Source organism: Leptonychotes weddellii, chromosome 3, assembly GCF_054177405.1.
Source record: "Leptonychotes weddellii isolate Sample4059 chromosome 3, ASM5417740v2, whole genome shotgun sequence".
In the NCBI taxonomy this organism is placed as follows: Eukaryota; Metazoa; Chordata; class Mammalia; order Carnivora; family Phocidae; genus Leptonychotes; species Leptonychotes weddellii.
Window position 1 is genome coordinate 119,300,906 of NC_138371.1, and position 21,696 is coordinate 119,322,601.

Sequence of the window (21,696 nt, forward strand, 5' to 3'; positions counted from 1 at the left end):
CAAAAAAAAAAGAAAAGAAAACTACAGGCCAATATCTCTGATGAACTTGGATGCAAAGATCTTCAACAAAATATTAGCAAACCATATTCAACAATATATCAAAAAGATAATTCACCACAATCAAGTTGGATTTATTCTGGGGATGCAAGGATGGTTCAATACTTGCAAATCAACCAACATGATACACTACATCAACAAAGAATGAAAATCATAGGATCATCTCAATAGATGTAGAAAAAGCATTTGACAAAATTTAACATTCATTCATGATAAAAACTCTCAACAAAGTGGGTTTAGAGGAAACATACCTCAACATAATAAAGGCCATATCTGAACAACTCACAGCTGACATCATACTTAACGGTAAAAAACTGAGAGTTTTTCCTCTAATAGGAACAAGACAAGGATGTCCACTCTTGCCACTTTTGTTCAGCATAGTACTGGAAGTCCTAGCCATAGCAATCAGACAGAATAGAGATAAAAGTTATCCAAATTGTTAAGAATGAAGTAAAACTGTCATTATTTGTAGATGACATGATACTATGTACAGAAAATCCTGAAGATTTCAAACTATTAGAGCTGGGGCACCTGGGTTGCTCAGCTGGTTAAGCAACCAACTCTTGATTTTGGCTCAGGTAATGGTCCTGGGGTTGTGAGACTGAGCCCTGCATGAGCTCCAAGCTTAGCGCAGAGTCGGCTTCAGATTCTTTCCTTCCCTCTACCCTTCTTCCCACTGCATGCAAGCGCTCGTGCTCTCTGTTTCTGTCTCTCTCTCTCTCTCTCTAAACAAATAAAATCTTTAAAAAAAACTATTAGAACTGATAAATTCAGTATGGTCATGGGATACAAAATTAATACACAGAAATCGGTTGTGCTCGTACACAACAATAACAAAGTAGCAGAAAGAGAAATTAAGAAAACAATTTTATTTATAATTGCATCAAAAATAATAAAAAACCTAGGAATAAACTTAACCAAGGAGGTGAAAGATCTATACTCTGAAAACTATAAAATGCTGATGAAAGAAATTGAAGACACCACAAATGGAAAGATATTCTATACTCATAGATTGGAAGAACTAATATTGTTAAAATGTCCATAGTATCCAAAGGAACCTACAGATTTAATGCAATCCCTATCCAAATACTAACAACATTTTTCACAGAACTAGAACAAAGAATTCTAAACTTGTATGGAACCAAATAACCTTAAATAGTCAAAGCAATCTTGAGAAAGGACAAAGCTGGAGTTATCACAATTTCAGATTTCAAGATATACTACAAAACTGTAGCAATCAAGATAGGATGGTGGGCGCCTGGGTGGCTCAGTCGGTTAAGCGTCTGCCTTCGGCTCAGGTCATGATCCTGGAGTCCCGGGATCGAGTCCCGCATCGGGCTCCCTGCTCGGCGGGGAGTCTGCTTCTCCCTCTGACCCTCCCCCCCCTCATGCTTTCTCTCTCTCTCAAATAAATAAATAAAATCTTTAAAAAAAAAAAAGATAGTATGGTACTGGCACAAAAGTGGAGACATAGATCAATAGAACAGATTAGAGAGCCCAGAAATAAACCCATGCTTATTGGGTCAATTAATTAATGACAAAGGAGATAAAAATTATACAATGGGGAAAAGGCAATCTCTTCAATAAATGGTGCTGGGAAAACTGGATAGCTACATGCAAAAGAATGAAACTGGACCACTTACACCATACACAAAAATAAACTCAAAATGGATTAAAGACCTAAATGTGAGACCTGAAACCATAAAATTCCTAGAAGAAAACCTAGACAGTAAGCCCTTTGACATTACCCTTAGCAATATTTTTCTACATCTGTCTCCTAGGCAAGGGAAACAAAAGCAAAAATAAATTATTGGGACTAAACCAAAATAAAAAGGTTTCCATAGTGAAGGAAACCATTAACAAATTGAAAACACAACCTACTGAACAGGAGAAGATACTTGCAAATGATATATCTGATAAGGAATTAATATCCAAAATACATTAAGAACTTACACAACTCAACACCAAAAAACCCCAAACAATCCAATGAAACAATGAGTAGAGGAGCTGAATAGACATTTTTCCAAGACAACATACAAGATGGCCAACAGACAAATGAAAAGATGCTCAACATCACTAATCATCAAGGAGATGCAAATCAAAACTGTAATGAGATATCACCTGACACCTGTCAGAATGGCTAGAATAAAAAAGACAAGAAAATATATAACAAGTGTTGGCAAGAATGTGGAGAAAAAGGAATCCTTGTGCACTCTTGGTGAGAATGCAAGTTGGTGCATCCACTATGAAAAACAGTATGGATGTTCCTCAAAAAATTAAAAATAGAATTATCATATGATCCAGTAATTCAAAATTTGAAAAGGTATCTGCTCCCCTGTGTTTATTGCAACATTATTTCCAAAAGCCAAGATATGGAAGCAACTCAAGTGTCCATCCGTAGATAAATGGAAAAAGAGGTGGTAGTTACCTATGGAATTAAAAACAAATAGATTCAACCATATATGAACTGGCTTGCTGGTTCCCCTGGCTGATTTTGGCCATGCTGGCTAAAGGGAGAGAAAAGTGCAACCCAGATGATGCCCTTCGGTTTTTTTCCCCTTCCTCTAAGTAAAAGAAGAAAGGGCCCAAACATTCCTAAAGGTGAGCTTTGACGGAGCCCAAAATGCTAAAAGTTCGCATTGTTCTTTCCTCCAAGACGGAAGAAAAATGGTTAAATCAGTGCCCAGGGGAAGCAAATCTTTAGATAAACCAGAGGGGGAAAAAATTAAAGGGGAAAAACACTCTAAACCATTACTGAGCAATCATCTAGACTGGTGCTTCTCAAACTTCAATGATATACAGGGCATCTGAGAATCTTATTAAAGTGTGGATTCTAATTTAGTAGGTCTGAGGTGGATATGAAGATTTTGCTAGTCCCTGGGCCACAATTTGATTCTAGATCACAGTCTCTGAACAAATTCAAAAATCAATAATATAAACATAGCTAAAACTCCTGAACACTGGGGAATTAAAAATAAAAATAATTAAACATTTAAATTTAATAAAATAAAAAATAAAAAAATAAATAATTTTAAAATAATCTAGATGTTTAAAAACCACTTCTGCATTATCTCTGCATTTAAAAACCAGAAGATTTTTAGGAGAATTAGTAGAATCATGAATTATTTAAAACTAAAAAACAAAAAAAGCAGTACCTATAAAGCAACTGGAAGTCAGCTAAAGCAGTATTAACAGGAAAAGACACAGACTTTAAATGCATAGATCATACGGTTAAAAAGTTAAAAAAAATTTTAGGATTTTATCCATTAATTTGAGATAGAGAGCATGCATGAGTGGGGGGAGGGGCAGAGGAAGAGGGAGAAGCAGGCTCCCTGCTGAGCAGGGGTCTGGACTCAGGGCTCCATCCCAGGACCCAAAGATCATGATCTGAGCCAAAGGCAGATGCCTAACCAACTGAGCCACCCAGGTGCCCCCCAAAATTAAAATTTAATTAGCCAAGTTTTCAATTCAAGGAAGTAAAAGCAAATAAATATACTAAAATCAAGTAAAAAGTGAAATATTAAAACAGAAATGAAATAGAAAACAAAATAGACATGATTGATAACATTAAACACCAGTGCTTTTTTCCTCAAGAAACGAAGACACAAATCTCTTATAAAAGTGATTTTTAGGGGCGCCTGTGTGGCTTAGTTGGTTAAGTGTCTGCCTTTGGCTCAGGTCATAATCTCAGGGTCCTGGGATTGAGCCCCACATTGGGTTCCCTGCTCAGCGGGGAGCCTGCTTCTCCCTTTCCCTCTGCCATTCACCTGCTTATACTCTCCCACTCTCTGTCAAATAAATAAAATCTTTAAAACAAAACAAAAAAGCACCCGATTTTTAGAAAAGGAGAGGAGGGACAAATATTAGAAATAAAACAGGGGTCAAAATTACTATATAGCAGAAATTCAAAAACACTGTAAGAATAACTTTAATAAGTCAATCATTTAAAAAACTTAAATGAAAACAGGGGCACCTGAGTGATTCAGCTGGTGGAGCATATAACTCTTGATTTTGGCTCAGGTCATGATCTCAGGGTTGTGAAATGGAGACCCAGGTTAGGCTCCTTGCTCAGCGGGGAGTCTGCTGGAGATTCTCTCTCCCTCTCGGTCTGCCCCACCCCCCCACCCCCATGCTCTCTCCCGCTCTCTAAAATAAACCTTAAAAAAAACTTAAATGAAAATATCAATTAAAAAAATTGATTCAAAAAGGGAAAACCTGAATAAAACAACATTGCATTAAAAATTATATTTATAGTCTTTTTTACCACCTCCCTCCAAAAGAACAAGATGACATTGTTACCAAATCTATAAGAAATATTTTCTTTTATAAATTCTTTTAGATAATGGTAAAAAAGAGAAAAATTTACAGCTCATTTACTAGCACTAATATAATAGATTCCCAAATTGCAAAAATATAATAAAAGATAACTTTATACCAATGTCACTTAGGAATATAGATGTTAAAACTTAAAGTATTTGCAAAGTGAATCCAGCAGTAGAAAAAATACATATCAATACCAAGTTCCATTTATCTCAGAAATGCAAGAATAATCTTATATCAGAAACCTGTATTAATGTAATATATCATATTTACAGATTAAGAGAGACATACCTTGTAATCATCTCAATAAGTGCAGGAAAAAAACCATTTACTAAAATTCAGTATATATTCACAGTTTTAAGAGCCAAGTAAAACTAGGAACTTCTTTTTTTACTTATTTATTTTTTTGAGAGAGAGAGAGAAGGCACATGTGAGTGGGATGCAGAGGGGCAGAGGGAGAGAGAGAGAATCTTAAGTGGACTCCACACCCAGCTCAAAGCCTGACAGAGGAGTTCAATCCCACAGATTTGAGATCATGACTTGCGCCAAAATCAAGAGTTGGACATTTAACTCACTGAGCCACCCAGGCGCCCTGGAAACCTTTTTAACTTGATGAAGGGAATCTACCAAAATACCTACCAGGGGTAAGTGTCCTCCATTTTTTCAAAAGTTTGCATTATGCCACTTCACTTTTATGAAAAACCCATGTCAGCACCTGTTTTTGCTAAGTGAAAGCAATCTGAAGAGGATTTTCACTTTTATGAAGAGAAGGAATAAAGCAAAAATACGGTTCAGCATTTATTTTGCAGTGAGTACTTACAGAGGCAGCACACACTTGGAGCAGCGAGAGTGATACCGCCAAGCTCCCACCCTGGGAAATACACTCAGCATCTAAGTATCAAGCCACTGTAGCTTTGAACTGTGTCTGTGAGCATCTGTGGTTTACCTTGATTTATTTTGTGCATCCATTAGCAAGATGTGTCCTAAGATACCGGAAAAGGCTAAGACGGGTTATTTTTTCAGGTCTGGGAATGCTCTAAACATTTTCCATATAAATTAATGGTAATTGCTTCTTTATTTCACACCATTTTGGCTTATGCAAATTTTCATAGGAATGCTCTACTTTCAGATAGCAGGAAACCTGTACATCATATTAATGTTGAAATGTTGTTAGCACTCCCTTTAAAGCCAGGAACTAAATAAAATGTCCGTTATTCTCTGTTCCTATTTAACACCGTACTATAGGGCTTAGCCAGTGCAGTAAGAAAAAGAAATCAAATGTGTAGGGATAAAAACAGAAGAAACAAAACTTTCCTTACTTGCAGATTAGAAAAATCCAAGTAAATCTACAGGCTAGAACCTAAAATTAATGAGAGTTCAGGTACATTGCTCGATACAAAGCCAACATAAAAAAATCAATAGCTAAATGGAGGATGCAAGTTGAAATCTTTAGCATAATTGCTACAGGGGAGGAAGGAATTATATTGTAAAATTTCAATCAAACCAAAATAAAATGTCAGTAAGGATATAGAAGATTTGAATAAAACAATTTACAAATGACCTAACAGATACAGAGCACTGTTCACAACAATGCTTAATACACTTCCAATTGCACGGAAAAGATTTCATAAAATTGACTGAACTGTGGACCACAAGGCAAGTATAAACAAATTTCTAAGAACTAAAAAAAAATAGGTAATATATTCTCTGACCACAATGCAATACAAGCAGAAATCAACTCCTAAAAGATAATTACAAAATACTCATATGTTTAGAAATAAGAAAGTATACTTCTACATAATACCTGGGTCAAAGAAATAAGCACAATGGAAAATAGAAAACATTTTGAACTAAATATTGATAAAAATACTACATATAAAAATTTGTGGGATGAAGCTAAAAAATTCTTAGAGGGAAAATATAGCCTGAAATACCAAATAGAAAAGAAAAAGTTGAAAATCTATGAGTTAATCATTCCTTTAAAGAAGTTTTTTTTAAAAAAAGAACAAATTAAACCAAAGAAAGTGGAAGAAAGGAAACACTAAATATAATAGTAATTAATGAACTAGGAAACAAACAAGAGAAACAATCAAGCCAAAAAAACTTGGTACTTTAAAATGATTAATAAAATTGATAAATCTCTGATGAGACTAATCAAAAGAAAACAATAATGTAAGAATGAAAAAGGGACCACCATGATAGACATTAGAATACAATGATATTTTGAACAATGTGATGCCAAGACATTTGAAAATGTAGATAAAATGGACAAGTGCTTGGAAAAATACACCCTACCAAAAATGGGTAGAATAAATAAAACTGTAAATAATTCTATATCTAATAAAGAAACTGAACCACAATTTAAAAACTTCCCCACAAAGAAAATGTGGCCAAATCCCCACACTGAGGCCAATGTGGCTTCACTAGAGAATTCCACTTATATTTAAGGAAAAACATGTCAACTTATACAAGCTCATTGAGAGAATTTTAAAAAAGAGGAAACATAACCCAATTCTGGTTTATGAAGCCAAAATTTGAAAAGAGTATTATGAGAAAAGAAAAATTATAACCAATCATACTTATGACATGGATACAAAAATTCTTAAGGTTAAATTTTAATTAATTAAAATTAAATATCCAACAATTTATGAAAAATAATAGAGCACAGCAAAATTGTGTCTATTCTAGGAATATAAGGATAATTCACCAATGCAATCAATCATATTAATAGAATAAAGGTAAAAATTATATCATCTTAAGGACTCAAAAACCTTCTGATAAAATTTAACATCCACTGATGATAAAAACTTAGCATTAATTAAAGAAATTTCTTAATCTGATAGTATCTAAAACACACAAGGGGTGCCTGGGTGGCTCAGTCAGTTGAGTGTCCAACTCTTTCTGCTCAAGTCATGATCTCAGGGTCGTGAGACTGAGCCCTGCATGGGGCTCTGCAGAGTCTGCTTGTCCCTCTCCTTCCCCCTCTAACCGCCCCCCCCCACTTGTGTGTATGCTCTCTTTGGCAAATAAACAAATTAAATAAATAAAACACACACATACACACACCCTAAAGTAATTGGTGAGAGACTTGAAAGCTTTTCTTTTTAAAGCAGGAACAGAACAAGGATGACTGCTATCACCATTTCTAATTCAACACTGGACCAAAGGTTTGAGCCAGTGCTAGGGAAAAAAAAAAAATTGAAGTGGAAGAAATGCAATTGATTATTTTCACATGATGTAAGCATGTACCATAACATCCAAAAGAATTTACACATAAATTAGACTAAGAAAGTTTGGTGAGGTTGCTAATTGCAAGGTTAATAAAATGAATTGCATGCCAGAGCAACAATAAACATTTAGAAAATAAAAATTTTCAAGGGATATCATTTATAATAGTATCAAAAATATTTAGGAATAAATGTAACCAAAAATATATAAGCTTTCTCTTTTTTAAGTTTATTTTTTAGTAATCTCTATACCCAACATGGGGCTTGAAAAGAACCCCACAAACATAGTGATTCAAAGGGACATATGCACCCCAATGTTTATAGCAGCAATGTCCACAATAGTCAAAATATGGAAAGAGCCCAGATGTCCATCAACAGATGAATGGATAAAGACGATGTGGTACATATACACAATGGAATATTACTTAGTCATCAAAAAGTATGAAATCTTGCCATTTGCAACAATGTGGATGGAACTAGAGGGTATCATGCCAAGTGAAATAAGTCAATCAGAGAAGACAAATACCATATGATTTCACTCATATGTGGAATTGAAGAAACAAAGCAGATAAACATATGGGAAGGAAAAAAAAAAGAGAGAGGAAAGCAAACCATGAGACTCTTTTTTTTTTTTTTAAGATTTTATTTATTTATTTGACAGAGAGAGAGAGTGAGAGCAGAAACACAAGCAGGGGCAGTGGGGGAGGGAGAAGCAGGCTTCCTGCAGAACAGGGAGCCCAGTCTGGGGCTCGATCCCAGGACCCTGCTGAAGGCAGACACTTAATGACTGAACCACCCAGGTGCCCCCCATAAGAGACTCTTAAGAATAGAGAACTGAGGGTTGATGGAGGGAGGTAGGTGGGGGATGGGCTAAATGGGTGATGGGTATTAAGGAGGGTACTTGTTATGATGAACACTGGGAGTTATATGTAAGTGATGAGTCACAAAATTCTACTCCTAAAGCCAATATTACACTATATGTTAACTAACTAGAATTTAAATAAAATTTTGAGAAAAAACAAAAACCCAAATAATTGTGAAAAAGAACAAGACCAGAGGGCTCCTTTGACTGGAAATCAGGACTTATTAGAAAACTATGGTAAATAAGATAGTTGTGTGACAGGCACACAGATAGATGAAAGATCAATGAACAGAATAGAAAGTTCAGAAACTGAACCATGCCCCTTGGCAGTAAAGAAATAAAAGTCTTTCCAATCAGTGTGCTGAAACAATTAGATAACCATAGGGAAAAAGATGAAACTTGACCCTTGCATCACACACACACACAAATTAATTCCAGATGGATATCATGGGAGAATGTCTTCTTAAACTCAGGGAAAGATTTCTTAATCAAGTTACAAAAACGCTAACCTTATAAAGAGAAAGAATGATATACACTATGTTAGAACTAAGAATGTCTGTTAACCAAAAGATACTCATAAAACACAACAAGGCAAAATACAGAGCAGAAAATGTTTCTTGCAATACATATAACAAATAACAGAGTTGAAATCCAGAATATGTAAAGAACTCCCACAACTCGATTGGGAAAAAACCCCAAAAATTCAGGAGAAAAAATGGGTCAGGAGAAAAATGGGCAAGGAAATTAAAGAGTTACTTCATAACAAAGGATATCCAAGTGGCTAATAAACCCGTGATGAAAACTTTCCCAATTTTATTAGTAATAATAGAAATGCAAATTAAATCCATGATGAGATTCAACTATACACCCACACACACCCAGTGGCTAAAAATAAAAAGACTAAGAATTCTAATTGTTGGTAAAGATATGGAACACATGGAAATTTCAAACGATGCCAATGGAGTGTAAATTGGTACAACTGTTTTTGGACATCATCTATTCAAGTTTGAGATTCATTATCCTAAACACGAACATTATATTCCAAGGTACATACTCAATAGAAATGTAAGAACATGTGCAACAAGGAACATATATTTATAATAGAAACATTATCTATAGTAGTAAAAACTGGAAACAATCCAAATGTATATTAAAAACCAGCTTCCATTTGTAGCAGCAATATGTCTAGGAATGAATTTAACAAAGATATGCAAGACCATATGAAACATTGCGTGTCAACTATACTAAAAAAAATATGCAAGACATTATGAAGGAAAGTATAAATTCTTATTGAAAAACAACAAGACACTTCCAAGAAAGATGGCAGAGTAGGATGATCCTAGGTTCAATTTGTCCCACAGATACACCTAGGTAACATTCACATCAGTGCGAATAAACCAGAAAATGACCTGAATACTGGTAGAGCAGACTCTTCACAACTAAATGTAGAGAACAGTCCACATTGAAGAGGCTACAAAGGGAAGAGATGCAGTTGGGAGCCAAACTGACCCTCAGGACTGTCTGTGGGAGGATAGGACACCACTGGTGTGGAGAGGACAGAGAAGGAGACCCCACAACAGGCACCCCAGGCATGGGGGATCTACACTGGGAAGATGAATCCCCATAACATTTGGCTTTGAAAACCAGAGGAGCCTAACTTCACTAATTCTTACAATCAGTGGGCTTAACTCCTGGAACTTTAAAAATCAGCTGGCCAGGCTCAGGGAAACCCTGAGGACTATAAGAAACTGAGTTCTCACCCTTAAAGAGACAGCACAACAGCCCAGCTGAGATACAGCATGGAAGCAGCAGTTTGAAAAACACTTGAGATATATGGGAGGGAGATTTGTTTACTAATCTTAGAGCCTGGCTGGAGGGGCAGGGATCTTCAGGAGACTTTTCCAAGAACAAAAGAGCTGGCAGGTACTGTTTTGCTCCCCAGCCCCCCAGTCTAGATATACAACATCTGGGGAACCAGTGTAACACAAACACTCTCCATTTTGCTTACTAACAGTGCACCCCGCCCCAGAGCTCTTCTGCAGATCCACCCCTCCAGCCTGCCTTGAAAGGAAGTTTTGGGAGGCTATAGGTCCCCTCTAGCAGAGGGCTGACATGGACCTTGCTAGCATCACATGCCCCACCCTGCATTCTTCTGCAGACCCACCTCCTCCAACACACACTTGTTGGATGTCCATCCAAAGTGGTGTCACAGGGGCACCTGGGTGCCTCAGTCAGTTAAGCGTCTGCCTTCGGCTCAGGTCATGATCCCAGGGTCCTGGGATCAAGCCCTGCATCAGGCATCAGGCTCTCTGCTCAGCAGGGAGTCTGCTTCTCCGTCTCCTCCTCCCCTCATTCATGCTTGAGCTCTCTCCCCTGCCCCTCTGAAATAAATGAAATCTTAAGAAAAAAAAAAACTAAACAAACTTAAAACAAAGTTGTGCCACAGCCATGGCAGTGGGCAAGCAGCCCTGACAGGGGCCAGCACCACTCCAAAGTGACTCCTGCCCCAGAGAGAGGGAAAGCAGACCCCATACACCAGCAGTTTGACTTAGCCCCAGCAGTGGGATGGGGGCAGACAAGGGGTCTGACTTTTAGTACTGTCCACCAATAAAAGCTTTTCAGGGGAAAACACAGGGTAAGTGCCTGCAGTTTGGTGCCACTGCATCTCTGGTCAATGCCTGGTCTGACTAAAATCAAGTCCAAGGAGGCTCCAGACAGGCCCACTAACAACACAGGGACCCAAATCTGCCCACAACAGGCAAAGATGACTTGTAGATGACTGGACTGAAGGAAAAAGTGGCAAAGACACAACGATAGGGCACACACAACACACATGGGAGACACCCCTGAAGTACCAGGTTCTGGTAAATAGGGGACATAGCACTTCAGGGTACTACAGGACCTCTTCTTCATAAGGCCACTACTTTCAAGAGCAAGAGACATAGATGACTTTCTTAACACATAGAAACAGACAGATAAGAAGAAGAGACAGAAGAATATGTCCCAAATGAAAGAACAGGACAAAATGACAGCAAGAGAGCTAAATGAAACAGAGATAAGTAACATGTCCAATAGAAAATTTAAAGTAATGGCCATAAAGATACTGGACTTGAGAACAGAGTGTAGGAACTCAGTGAGACCCTCAACAAAGAGATAGGAACATAAAAAAGAACTAACCAGAGATGAGGAACTCAATAACTGAAATTAAAAATACATTAGATGGAATAAATAATATACTAGAGGAAGCAGAAGAATGGATCAGCAACCTGGAGGACTGAGTAATGGAAAGCAATCAAGCTGAACAGAATGAAGAAAAAGGACTAGTTAAAAAATGAGAGTATATTAAGGGAACTCAGCAATACCATCAAGCATAATAACATTCACATTATAGGGATGCCAGAAAGAAGAGAGAAAAGGGGGCAGAAAATTTGACGAAATAATAGCTGAGAAATTCCCCGATTCTGAAAAGGACACAGAAATCCAGGTCCAGGAGGCACAGAGAACCCCCAACAAACTCAATCCAACGATATCCATACCAAGATATACAATAATTAAAATGGCAAAAAGTAGTGATAAAGAGAGAATTTTAAAAGCAGCAAGAAAAAAGGAAACAGTTACATACAAGGGAACCCCCCCCCCCCCGCAAATATCAGCTGGTTTTTCAGCAGAAATGTTGCAGGACAGAAGAGAGTGGCATGATATATTTAAAGTGCTGGAAGGAAAAGACCCACAGCCAAGAATACTCTATCCAGTAAGGCTATCATTCAGACTAGAAGGAGAGATGAAGAGTTTTCCAGACAAATAAAAGATAAAGGAATTCGTGACCAGTAAGCCAGCCCTACAAGAAATGCTAAAGGGTACTCTTTGAGTGGAAAGGAAAGACCATAAGTAAGAGTAAGAAAAGTGGGAAGCACAAAAGCAGTAAAAAATAAGTGCATCTATAAAAATCACTCAAAGGATTCCCAAAATAAAAGAATGTAGAGTATGATACAGTGTACCTAAACCATGGGAGGGGAGAGGAGTAAAAATTTAGTGCTTTTAGAATGACAAACTTAAGTGACCATAAACTTAATATAGACTGCTATATGCATAAAATGTTATATATGAATATAATGATAACCACAAATCAAAAACCAATAACAGATATGCAAAAAATAAAGAGAAAGGAATCCAAGTATATCGCTAAAGCAAGCAAACTAACCATGAGAGAAGAGAGTAACAGAATAAGGGAAAAGAGAACTTCAAAAACAACCAACAAAAAAAACCCCAAGTAACAAAACGGCAATAAATACACATCTATCAATAATTACTTTCAATTTAAATGGACTAAATGCTCTAATCAAAAGACATAGGGTGACAAAATGGATAAAAAAGCAAGGCCCATCTAGGTACCACTTACAAGAGACTCACGTCAGAACTAAAAACATATGCACAATGAAAGTAAAGGGATGGGGAGGAGTCCAAGATGGCGGAGGAGTAGGAGACCTTAGTTTCATCTGGTCCCAGGAATTCAGTTAGATAGCTATCAAATCATTCTGAACATCTGGGAACTCAACCAGAGATCTAAAAAAAGAACAGCTGCAACTCTACAAACAGAAAAGCAACCACTTTCTGCAAGGTAGAATGTACAGAGAAGTGAATCCGAGGCAATAGATGGGAAGATAAACCGTGGGTGGGGGGAGCCTCCGTCAGCCATCAACCAGAAAGTGATATAGCAGCAGAGTGCAAAATCAGAACTTTCAGAAGTCTGCTCTGGTGAGGGACACCCTGGCCTGAAAGGGACTCAAGTGGCTAAGTGGGGGCGGAACTCTAGGTGGGACAGTGAGGTCTCAGGACCCTCGGGGTCACAGGAAGACCGGGGGAGCCTGAGTGCCACAGAGCTCCCAGGCATCAGAGCGGGGAAGTTGGCTGCAATCAGCAAGCCCAGGAGTGGACTCTCAGCCCCGGAATCGCCATAAACCACCAATAGAGGGATGGTCCAGTGACTGCTCTCTGAGCAGGGGGCCAAGATGTGGCAGAATCAGTGAAACCCTGGGAGGAGTGGCACAGGTGTGAGCCACAGGAATCTGCAAGGTTTGGAGACTCAAAACAGCGTCCTATGCCTGAGATAGAAATGCTCAGTCACGGGCTGGGTGAACATGGAGTGCAGACAGAGGCCAGGGAGACAGGAGTGATTGACTGCTTTTCCCTGAGGGTGCACTGAGTGGTGGGGCCATGAGCTCTTGGCTCTGGGCTGGAGATTGGGAGGCTGCCATTTTCATTCTCATCCTCTAAAGCTGCAGAGAGCCTTGAGGGAACAAAAGCCATAAAGAGCAAACTGGAGCAGATTATTTAGCCTGGCCCCCTAGCAATCCCTGGGGCAAAGACACTTGAGAATCTAAGCAACAAGCCCCTCCCCTAGAAGATCAGCAAGAACATCCAGCCAAGACCAAGTTCACCTATCAATGAGAACTGCAAAACTCCAGCGCTAGGGCAATACCATGACCAAGTAGGATTTATTCATGGGCTGCAAGGTTGGTTCAACATCCGCAAATCAATCAATGTGATATACTACATTAATAAAAGAAAGGACAAGAACCATATGATCCTCTCAATAAATGCAGAAAAAGCATTTGATAAAGTACAGCATCCTTTCTTGATTAAACCTCTTCAGAGTATAGGGATAGAGGGAACATACCTCAGTATAATAAAAGCCATCTACAAAAATCCCACATTGAACATCATTCTCAATGGAGAAAAACTGAGAGCTTTTCCCCTAAGATCAGGAACACAGCAGGGATAGTGCCACTATCACCACTGCTGTTCAACATAGTACTAGAAGTCCTACCCTCAGCAATCAGACAACAAAAAGAAATCAAAGGCATCCGAATCAGCAAAGAAGAAGTCAAACTCTCATTCTTTGCATATGACATGATACTCTATGTGAAAAACCCAAAAGACTCTACCCCAAAATTGCTAGAACTCATACAGGAATTCAGCAATGTGGCAGGATATAAAATCAATGCACAGAAATCAGTTGCAATTCTATACACGAACAATGAGACAGAAGAAAGAAATTAAGGAGTTGATCCCATTTACAATTGCCTCTCAAACCATAAGATACCTAGGAATAAACCTCACCAAAGAGGCAAAGGATCTGTACTCTAAAAACTACAGAACAGTCATGAAAGAAATTGAGGAAGACACAAAGAAATGGAAAAACATTCCATACTCATGGATTGGAAGAACAAATATTGTTAAATAAGACGGGGGATCATAGGAGAAGAGAGGAAAAAATAAAACAAGATGAAACCAGAGAGGGAGACAAACCATAAGAGACTCTTTTTTTTTTTTATCATAGGAAACAAAATGAGGGTTGCTGGAGGGGAGCGAGGTGGGGGATGGGGTAACTGGGTGATAGACATTAAGGAGGGCACATGATGTAATGAGCACTGGGTATTATATAAGACTGATGAATCACTGATCTCTACCTCTGAAACCAATAATACATTATATGTTAATTAATTGACTTTAAATGAAAAATCAAATAAAAAATCACTAAAATTTTTCTGCATGCATACAAAAAAAATATTATGGAAAGAAGATCCAGGTGGATAAGTGATTAAAAAACACACACAACTACAATATGTGAAGAACTTACTAAGTATACTACTATGCACTTTATGTACAATTATAAAATTTATTCCTCAAAACAAGAAAAAAGAAAGTGAAGGGACAGAAAAGCATTTATCATGCAAATGGAAGTGAAAAGAAAGCTGGGGTAGCAATAATTATATTGGACAAAATAGCCTTTAAAACAAAAACTGTAACAAGAGACAAAGAAGGGCACTACATAATCATAAAGGGAAAAATCCAACACGAAGATAGAACAATTGTAAATATTTATGCATCCAACATGGGAGCACCCAAATACATAAAGCAGTTAATAACAAACATAAAGAAAGTAATCAATAGTTATATCAATAATAGGAGGGGACTTTACCACCCCACTTACATCAATGGACAGATAATCCAAACAGAAAATCAGGAAGGGAAGAATGGCTTTGGACACATTGGACCAGATGGATCTAACAGATATATTTAGAACATTCTACCCTAAAACAGTGGAAAACACATTATTTTCAAGTGCACATGGAACATTCTCTGGATAGATCTCATGGTAGGCCACAAAACAAGTCTCAATAAATTTTAAAAGACTGAAGTCATAGCATGCATCTTTTCTGACCATGTTTTGAAACTAAAAATCGACTACAAGAAGAAATCTGGAAAGAGCACAAATACATGGAAGTTAAATAACATGCTACTAAACAATGAATGGGTCAACCAAAAATCAAAGAGGAATCAAGAAATACATGGAGAAAAACCAAAATGAAACAGTATGGAGATTCCTCAGAATTCCTCAAAATTCTGTAGGTTCCTTAAAAGTAAAATTACCATGTGATCCAGTAATTTTGTTACTTGGCATTTACCGAAAGAACATGAAAACACTAATTAAAAAAATATATGCACCCCTATGGTCATTGCAGCATTATTTGCAATAGCCAAGGTATGCAAGTAATCCAAGTCCCCATCAAAGGAAGAGGTGATATATATATATATATATATCTATATATGTGTGTGTGTGTGTATACACACACACACAATGGAATATTAGCCATAAAAAGGATGAGATTTTTACCATTTGTGACAACATGGATGGACCTAGAGGGTGCTTTGCAAAGTGAAATAAGTCAGAGAAAGATAAATACCATATTATTTCAGTTATATGTGGATTCTAAAAAACAAAAGGCAGAAACAGACATATAAATACAGAAAGCAAAGTGGTTGGTGCCAAAGGGAAGCAGGTGAGGCTTTGGATAAAATGGGTGAAGGGGAGTAGGAGATACAGGCTTCCAGTTACAGAATAAGTCAAGGGGATGAAAGGTACAGTACAGGGAACAGAGTCAATGGTATTGTAATTGAAGATAATGTAAAGCATTGCATAGTGACAGATGGTAGCTACACTTGTTGGGAGCATAATATAATGTATAGACTTGTCAAATTACTATGTTGCACACGTGAAACTAATGTAACATTGTGTATCAACTATGCTTTAATAAAAATTTTTTTAAATAAAAAAATTTCAGTAGTGTGGCATAAAGAACTCAGAGACCATCTCAAACTTCTATTAAAACTTTGTACGTGACTGAGAAGGGATTATAAATCAACAGGGAATAAATGAGCTTGTGATAGATGGTGTTAGGACAATTGTATATCCATATGGGAAAAAAAACCTCCCTCCCCAAATCCCAATTAAAGACCTAAATGTAAAAAACAAAACTTTAATATTTTATAAAGTATAATACCTTCACTACTTCAGTATGCAGGCTGGATTTCTTAAACATGACAAAAAGCACAAACCACACACACACACACACACAGAAAGACTAATAAATTTCACTCCATTCAAAATTATAAATACTCCTATATGACAAAATAAATCATAATCAAGTTAAAAGACAACACGTAGGAGTTGATAGTTGTAATATAAACTACTAACAGAAACAACAGCATGCATTTTTTATGGCTGAGTAAAATGTATGTACACACACACCCCACATCTCCTGCATCCATTCATCTATTGATGGACATTTGAGTTGCTTCTACAACTTGGCCATCATAAATAACACTGCAATGAACATAGGGGTGCATAGATCTTTTCAAATTAGTGTTTTCATTCTAACATTGCATGTCAACTATACTAAAAAAAACAACACCCAGTTTAAAGTAGTCCCTAAAATCAATAATAAAATAATGTGCAGGCACCAACCAGCAAGAAGAGAGCAAAACCAGTATGAATGAAAACTTGAAAAAAGAGGCTTCTCTGGTGCATACCAGCTGGCTGAATACCAGCCTGCCGAACAATCCTAAAGGAAAGTCAAGGCAAGACATGCAAATACAGGATAATTGAAGTCCCTTCTCAGAAAAAATTTAAAAAAGAAATTAGAAATGAAGGTTAGCCTTCAAGCAGGGAATTAGTTTTAATTAAAAGGAAACTAAAGTTAATTGCTTGGATTATAATACTTTAGGTTGAGCCATGTAAAATGACCATATTTGTAAATAAAAGATAGTCAAAAACTGGCAATTCCTATGGTTCCATTTCTATAGCCTTCATTTATAGACGGTATTGCAAATTGCATGTCCAGAATATTTCAACCTGTAGAGCTAAAGATAGAAACTACCTACTAATTCATGGACTTGAAACTAATTTTCAGGTAACACTAAAACTTGATTTTACTCGATTATATATGGTAAAGTATTGTGTTTTCCTGGAATGCAATAAAAAACTGTTTTATAACCCACCAAAAATGTAATTCTTGGTCAAAAACTGTGAAATATGCTTAGATGATTATTAAAAGCCTAAAGCTGAATGAGAGAAAAATCTAACTCAATTTAAATTGAATGAGTTTGCACTTTTTTTTTTTTCATTTGACCTCACAAAAATCAACTTCATTGTATCTGTACACTATAAAAATTCCACTATAATTTTTGGGTTTTGCAATAGCAATGCTGTTGGCTCCTTAACTTTAAAAGGTTCTCACAAAGTTTAAGAACAATCTTAAATAAAAGTGCTCTGACAGTTTTTAAAATTAGACATTTTTATTTCATAGATATTTTGACAAATCAAAAATGAAGAAACTCAAGTAGTTAATAAACAGGAAAAAATATGCTCAACCTTCCTTTGTTTTGTCATTCCTATTTTCTTCCCTTTAGTATTTACCTTCCACCGTCCCTCCTTACTCTTTCCTTCCCTTCTTTCAGTCTTGAAGCTAACATCAAAAAATATTAACAACTATTTTTTTAAAGATTTATTCATTTATTTGAGAGATGAGAGAGAGAGAGAGAGAGCAGGGTGGGGTCAGAGGTGCAGAGGAAGAGAGAAACTCAAGCCGACTCTGCGCTGAGCACAGAGCCTGGTGCGGGACTCCATCTCATGACCCTGAGATCACAACCTGAGCTGAAACCAGGAGTCAGATACTTAACCACTGCGCCACCTAGGTGCCCCCCGCCAAAGAAAATTTTAACAACCATTAATACTAATAGCAGTATGCATCTTGTTCTTGTACTTTAATGTATTAATATTTATTTAGAAAAAGAGAAATTAAAAAAATATTTTTACCTTTGCCTCCCTTACAGTGAATCACTACGATGTTTTCGTCATCTTGAGCCATCCACTTATCTACTTCCTTGGTGAATGCCACCATCTCACTGATTTTAAATGTAAAATTTTTAGTTGAATTAAAATGCATCCAAAAAATCAAGGCCAGTATATTTAGCTTTCTTCTGACAGCCATCTTGGCATAAAACTTACCTTAGAGTGGGGACGTTGTGATCATCGATCATGATTCGCTGGACCCTATAATGGAAGTACTTAGGATCATAAGCTCCTTCACCTAAAATAAATGATACATAGGTCATATATCTATGCCTAATAAACATAGTAAATGATAAAGTTATGAAGAAGTTATACTTTTTTATTATAAATTCCTTATCCACCTTTAAAAGGAGCTTTCTGACTGGTTCTTGCTGCTTTAAGAATATTAAGGGTCTGAAAAATATAGTAGTGGTTTGTCCATCTTGCATAACGTAAACCCAACTTATTTGGGTTTAACAGTCTTACTTTTAATTTTCTAGCAGGCTACTCATCATATTATCATAGGGTAGACAGACACGACAGAGCAGAAGTAAATGTGGCCAACCAGAATGCTTGCCTCCTGAAAATGTCCGTTTAATATACAGGAAGAGGAAAAGACAAAACAGACAGAGTAGTAAGTGGGGATATAATCTCTTTTCTACAGGGTTTTGCTTTTTAGCATATTTTCCCTTGTTTATTGACTATTTGGATTTTTTTCATTTGGGTTTTGCTCTCCTCACACCTCACTCCTAGTGAATTGTCTTCAAAACACAAGCCGGCAGGAAAAACAGAAGTATTTTCCTAAACCTAATACCACTAGAGCAGATTCAACCAAATTGGCTATGCCTCAACTTAAGCCTCCTGCCTCCCTCACAGGGCATTTATACTATTGAGATATTTTTTTCCTACAAAACAGAACCAGTGCAAGATAGAGATTTTTAAACTCACTTCCCATCACCCACCAAATACTTATGATTAAATGAAATGTAAAGACTGAATCATCCTGTTTTAAATCAATAGTAGCAAAATATCTGGCCATGCACATACTGCATAGATTGTAGACTTGATAGTGGTCTTGATGTTTGGTATCTAGGAACCGTGCAACTTCCTAGAAAAAATAGACACATATCTTACATAAATCCACATGGCATATATAAGCCATTCCTTAGGAGTAAGCCAAAATGGTCATTACCTTTTATTCAACTGTCCCTCACTTACCACCTTTTAGGGGAGATTTAGGGAATATAAGAGTATGTACATTCCAAGTCCTATCTCATCCACTGATGGTTTTCAAATAGCCCACAATGTTGTGCTTGACTACTCTGATTAACCTCTACTATAAATACACATTGCTTAAAGTTACCAGAGACAGTTAACTAGCCTTAAGTAAATTTGTGAAAATTATGATTTCACAGTAATATATGATTCTTATCTAGATCTATTTTCTGAATAGATAGGTTTTTATTTATATTTTTTAATTTTTAAAAAAGATTTATTTATTTTAGAAAAGAGAGAGAGAGCATGAGTAGGGGGAAGAGGAGAGGGAGTGAGAATCTTCAGCAGACTCCCCCTGAGCGTGGAGCCTGATGTGGGGCTCCATTTCACAACCCTGAGATCATGACCTAAGCCAAAACTAAGAATCACAGGCTCAACTGAGCCACCCAGGCACCCCAATAGATAGGTTTTTTAGATAATGATCTGGATATTATAGTCTACCTATGCAATATTTAAATGAATAAATAATGCAAAAATGTGTATGATTGTGTGTGTATATATGCATAATAGAAAAAGATAAACACATTATATTAAATTTTAGTTAAGTGGTGGCAATATGGAGACTTTTTTGGATTATCTTTGCATGTTTTCTAAAATGAATACATATGTGTGTATGTGCATATACGTATATATATATACACACACACACAAATATGCATATATGCATAACTTTTCAAATAAGAAATAGTGATCTAAAATACAGTTACAATCACCATACTAATACAATATTTCCAACAAATTTATCCATTTGAAACTCACACACATGTGCATGTGTCTGTTTACAACAAAATGACTGTAAAAAATTGATGGGTATAGTACCCTGAGCAATGTTTACTAGCTTCATATTGAGAAAAAGAAAAGATATCAAAATGATCACTTGATTAAATAGTCAGGAGGAAATAGTAAGTCAAAAAGATAAATACTCTGAGTCTGCATAAGTCTGGAATGGAGGAATAAATAGACTCGTACACATCAAGATTTCATGAGATCCTTTGCACATTTTAGTCCAGATGGATTGAGGGATCAGATATAAAAAACCCACAAATATCTCTAAGAAGTTTAAGTGAACATCAATTCTTTTGGATTAAAGAAATCAAATCAATGGAAGATCAACAGATTTAGTTTTGACTTTATAAAAATTTGAAATTTCCTTTTTAAAAAATGCCACAGTACAACAAACAAATAACAGGGGAGAATAATTTTCAGTAAAATTGAGTGAATGGGGACTATGTCTAGCATTATCTATAAACTAGTTATACTAGTACAAACTAGTAACTCATAACAATTTAAATAGTACTCCCTCAGCCAATAGATAAGTGGGCCTAGGACATAAATAAATTCATAAAAGAGAAAATCTAATTGCATAACAACCTATATAGATAAATGTTCAGCCTCACCAATAGAGAAGTCTAAACAACAATAAAATCCCATTTTCACCCATGAAATTAGCCCTCTCCTTTTCAAATGAGAAAATCCAATGCTCACAAAGATGGCATGAAAATAAAACGTTTGATTTATTGCTGACATAATCCCTTGGATTTGGCAATACATATTGAGAACCCTAAAAATAGTCATACTATTTTTCCATGTCATACCAGGTAGTTTTACTCCTAGAAATCTATTCAGAAAAGGCTTTATGCCTTTGAGCCTCTGATGCTGCATTATTAATATTGATGACACCTAAATATCCAACATTCAAGGTTGATTATAGCACTAATGAAATATCACACAACCATTAGAATACTGTCTTGCCCTTCATTCTCTCAATAAGTAAACATTTC

At 36.5% G+C, this 21,696-nt stretch overlaps 1 protein-coding gene across 1 annotated transcript in view; it reads right to left on the reverse strand.

The window, feature by feature from the left end:
- LOC145720629 (phosphatidylinositol 3,4,5-trisphosphate 3-phosphatase TPTE2-like) overlaps positions 1-18,893 on the reverse strand; it is a 48,413-nt gene extending 29,520 nt beyond the window's left edge. The window contains exons 1-2 of the mRNA XM_081814867.1: positions 18,818-18,893; positions 18,626-18,714 (exon numbers count right to left, since the gene is read on the reverse strand). Coding sequence (XP_081670993.1) covers positions 18,626-18,714; positions 18,818-18,849 — 121 coding nt within the window. The 5' untranslated portion in view covers positions 18,850-18,893. The remainder of the gene's footprint in view (positions 1-18,625; positions 18,715-18,817) is intronic.
- Positions 18,894-21,696: the final 2,803 nt, after the last annotated feature.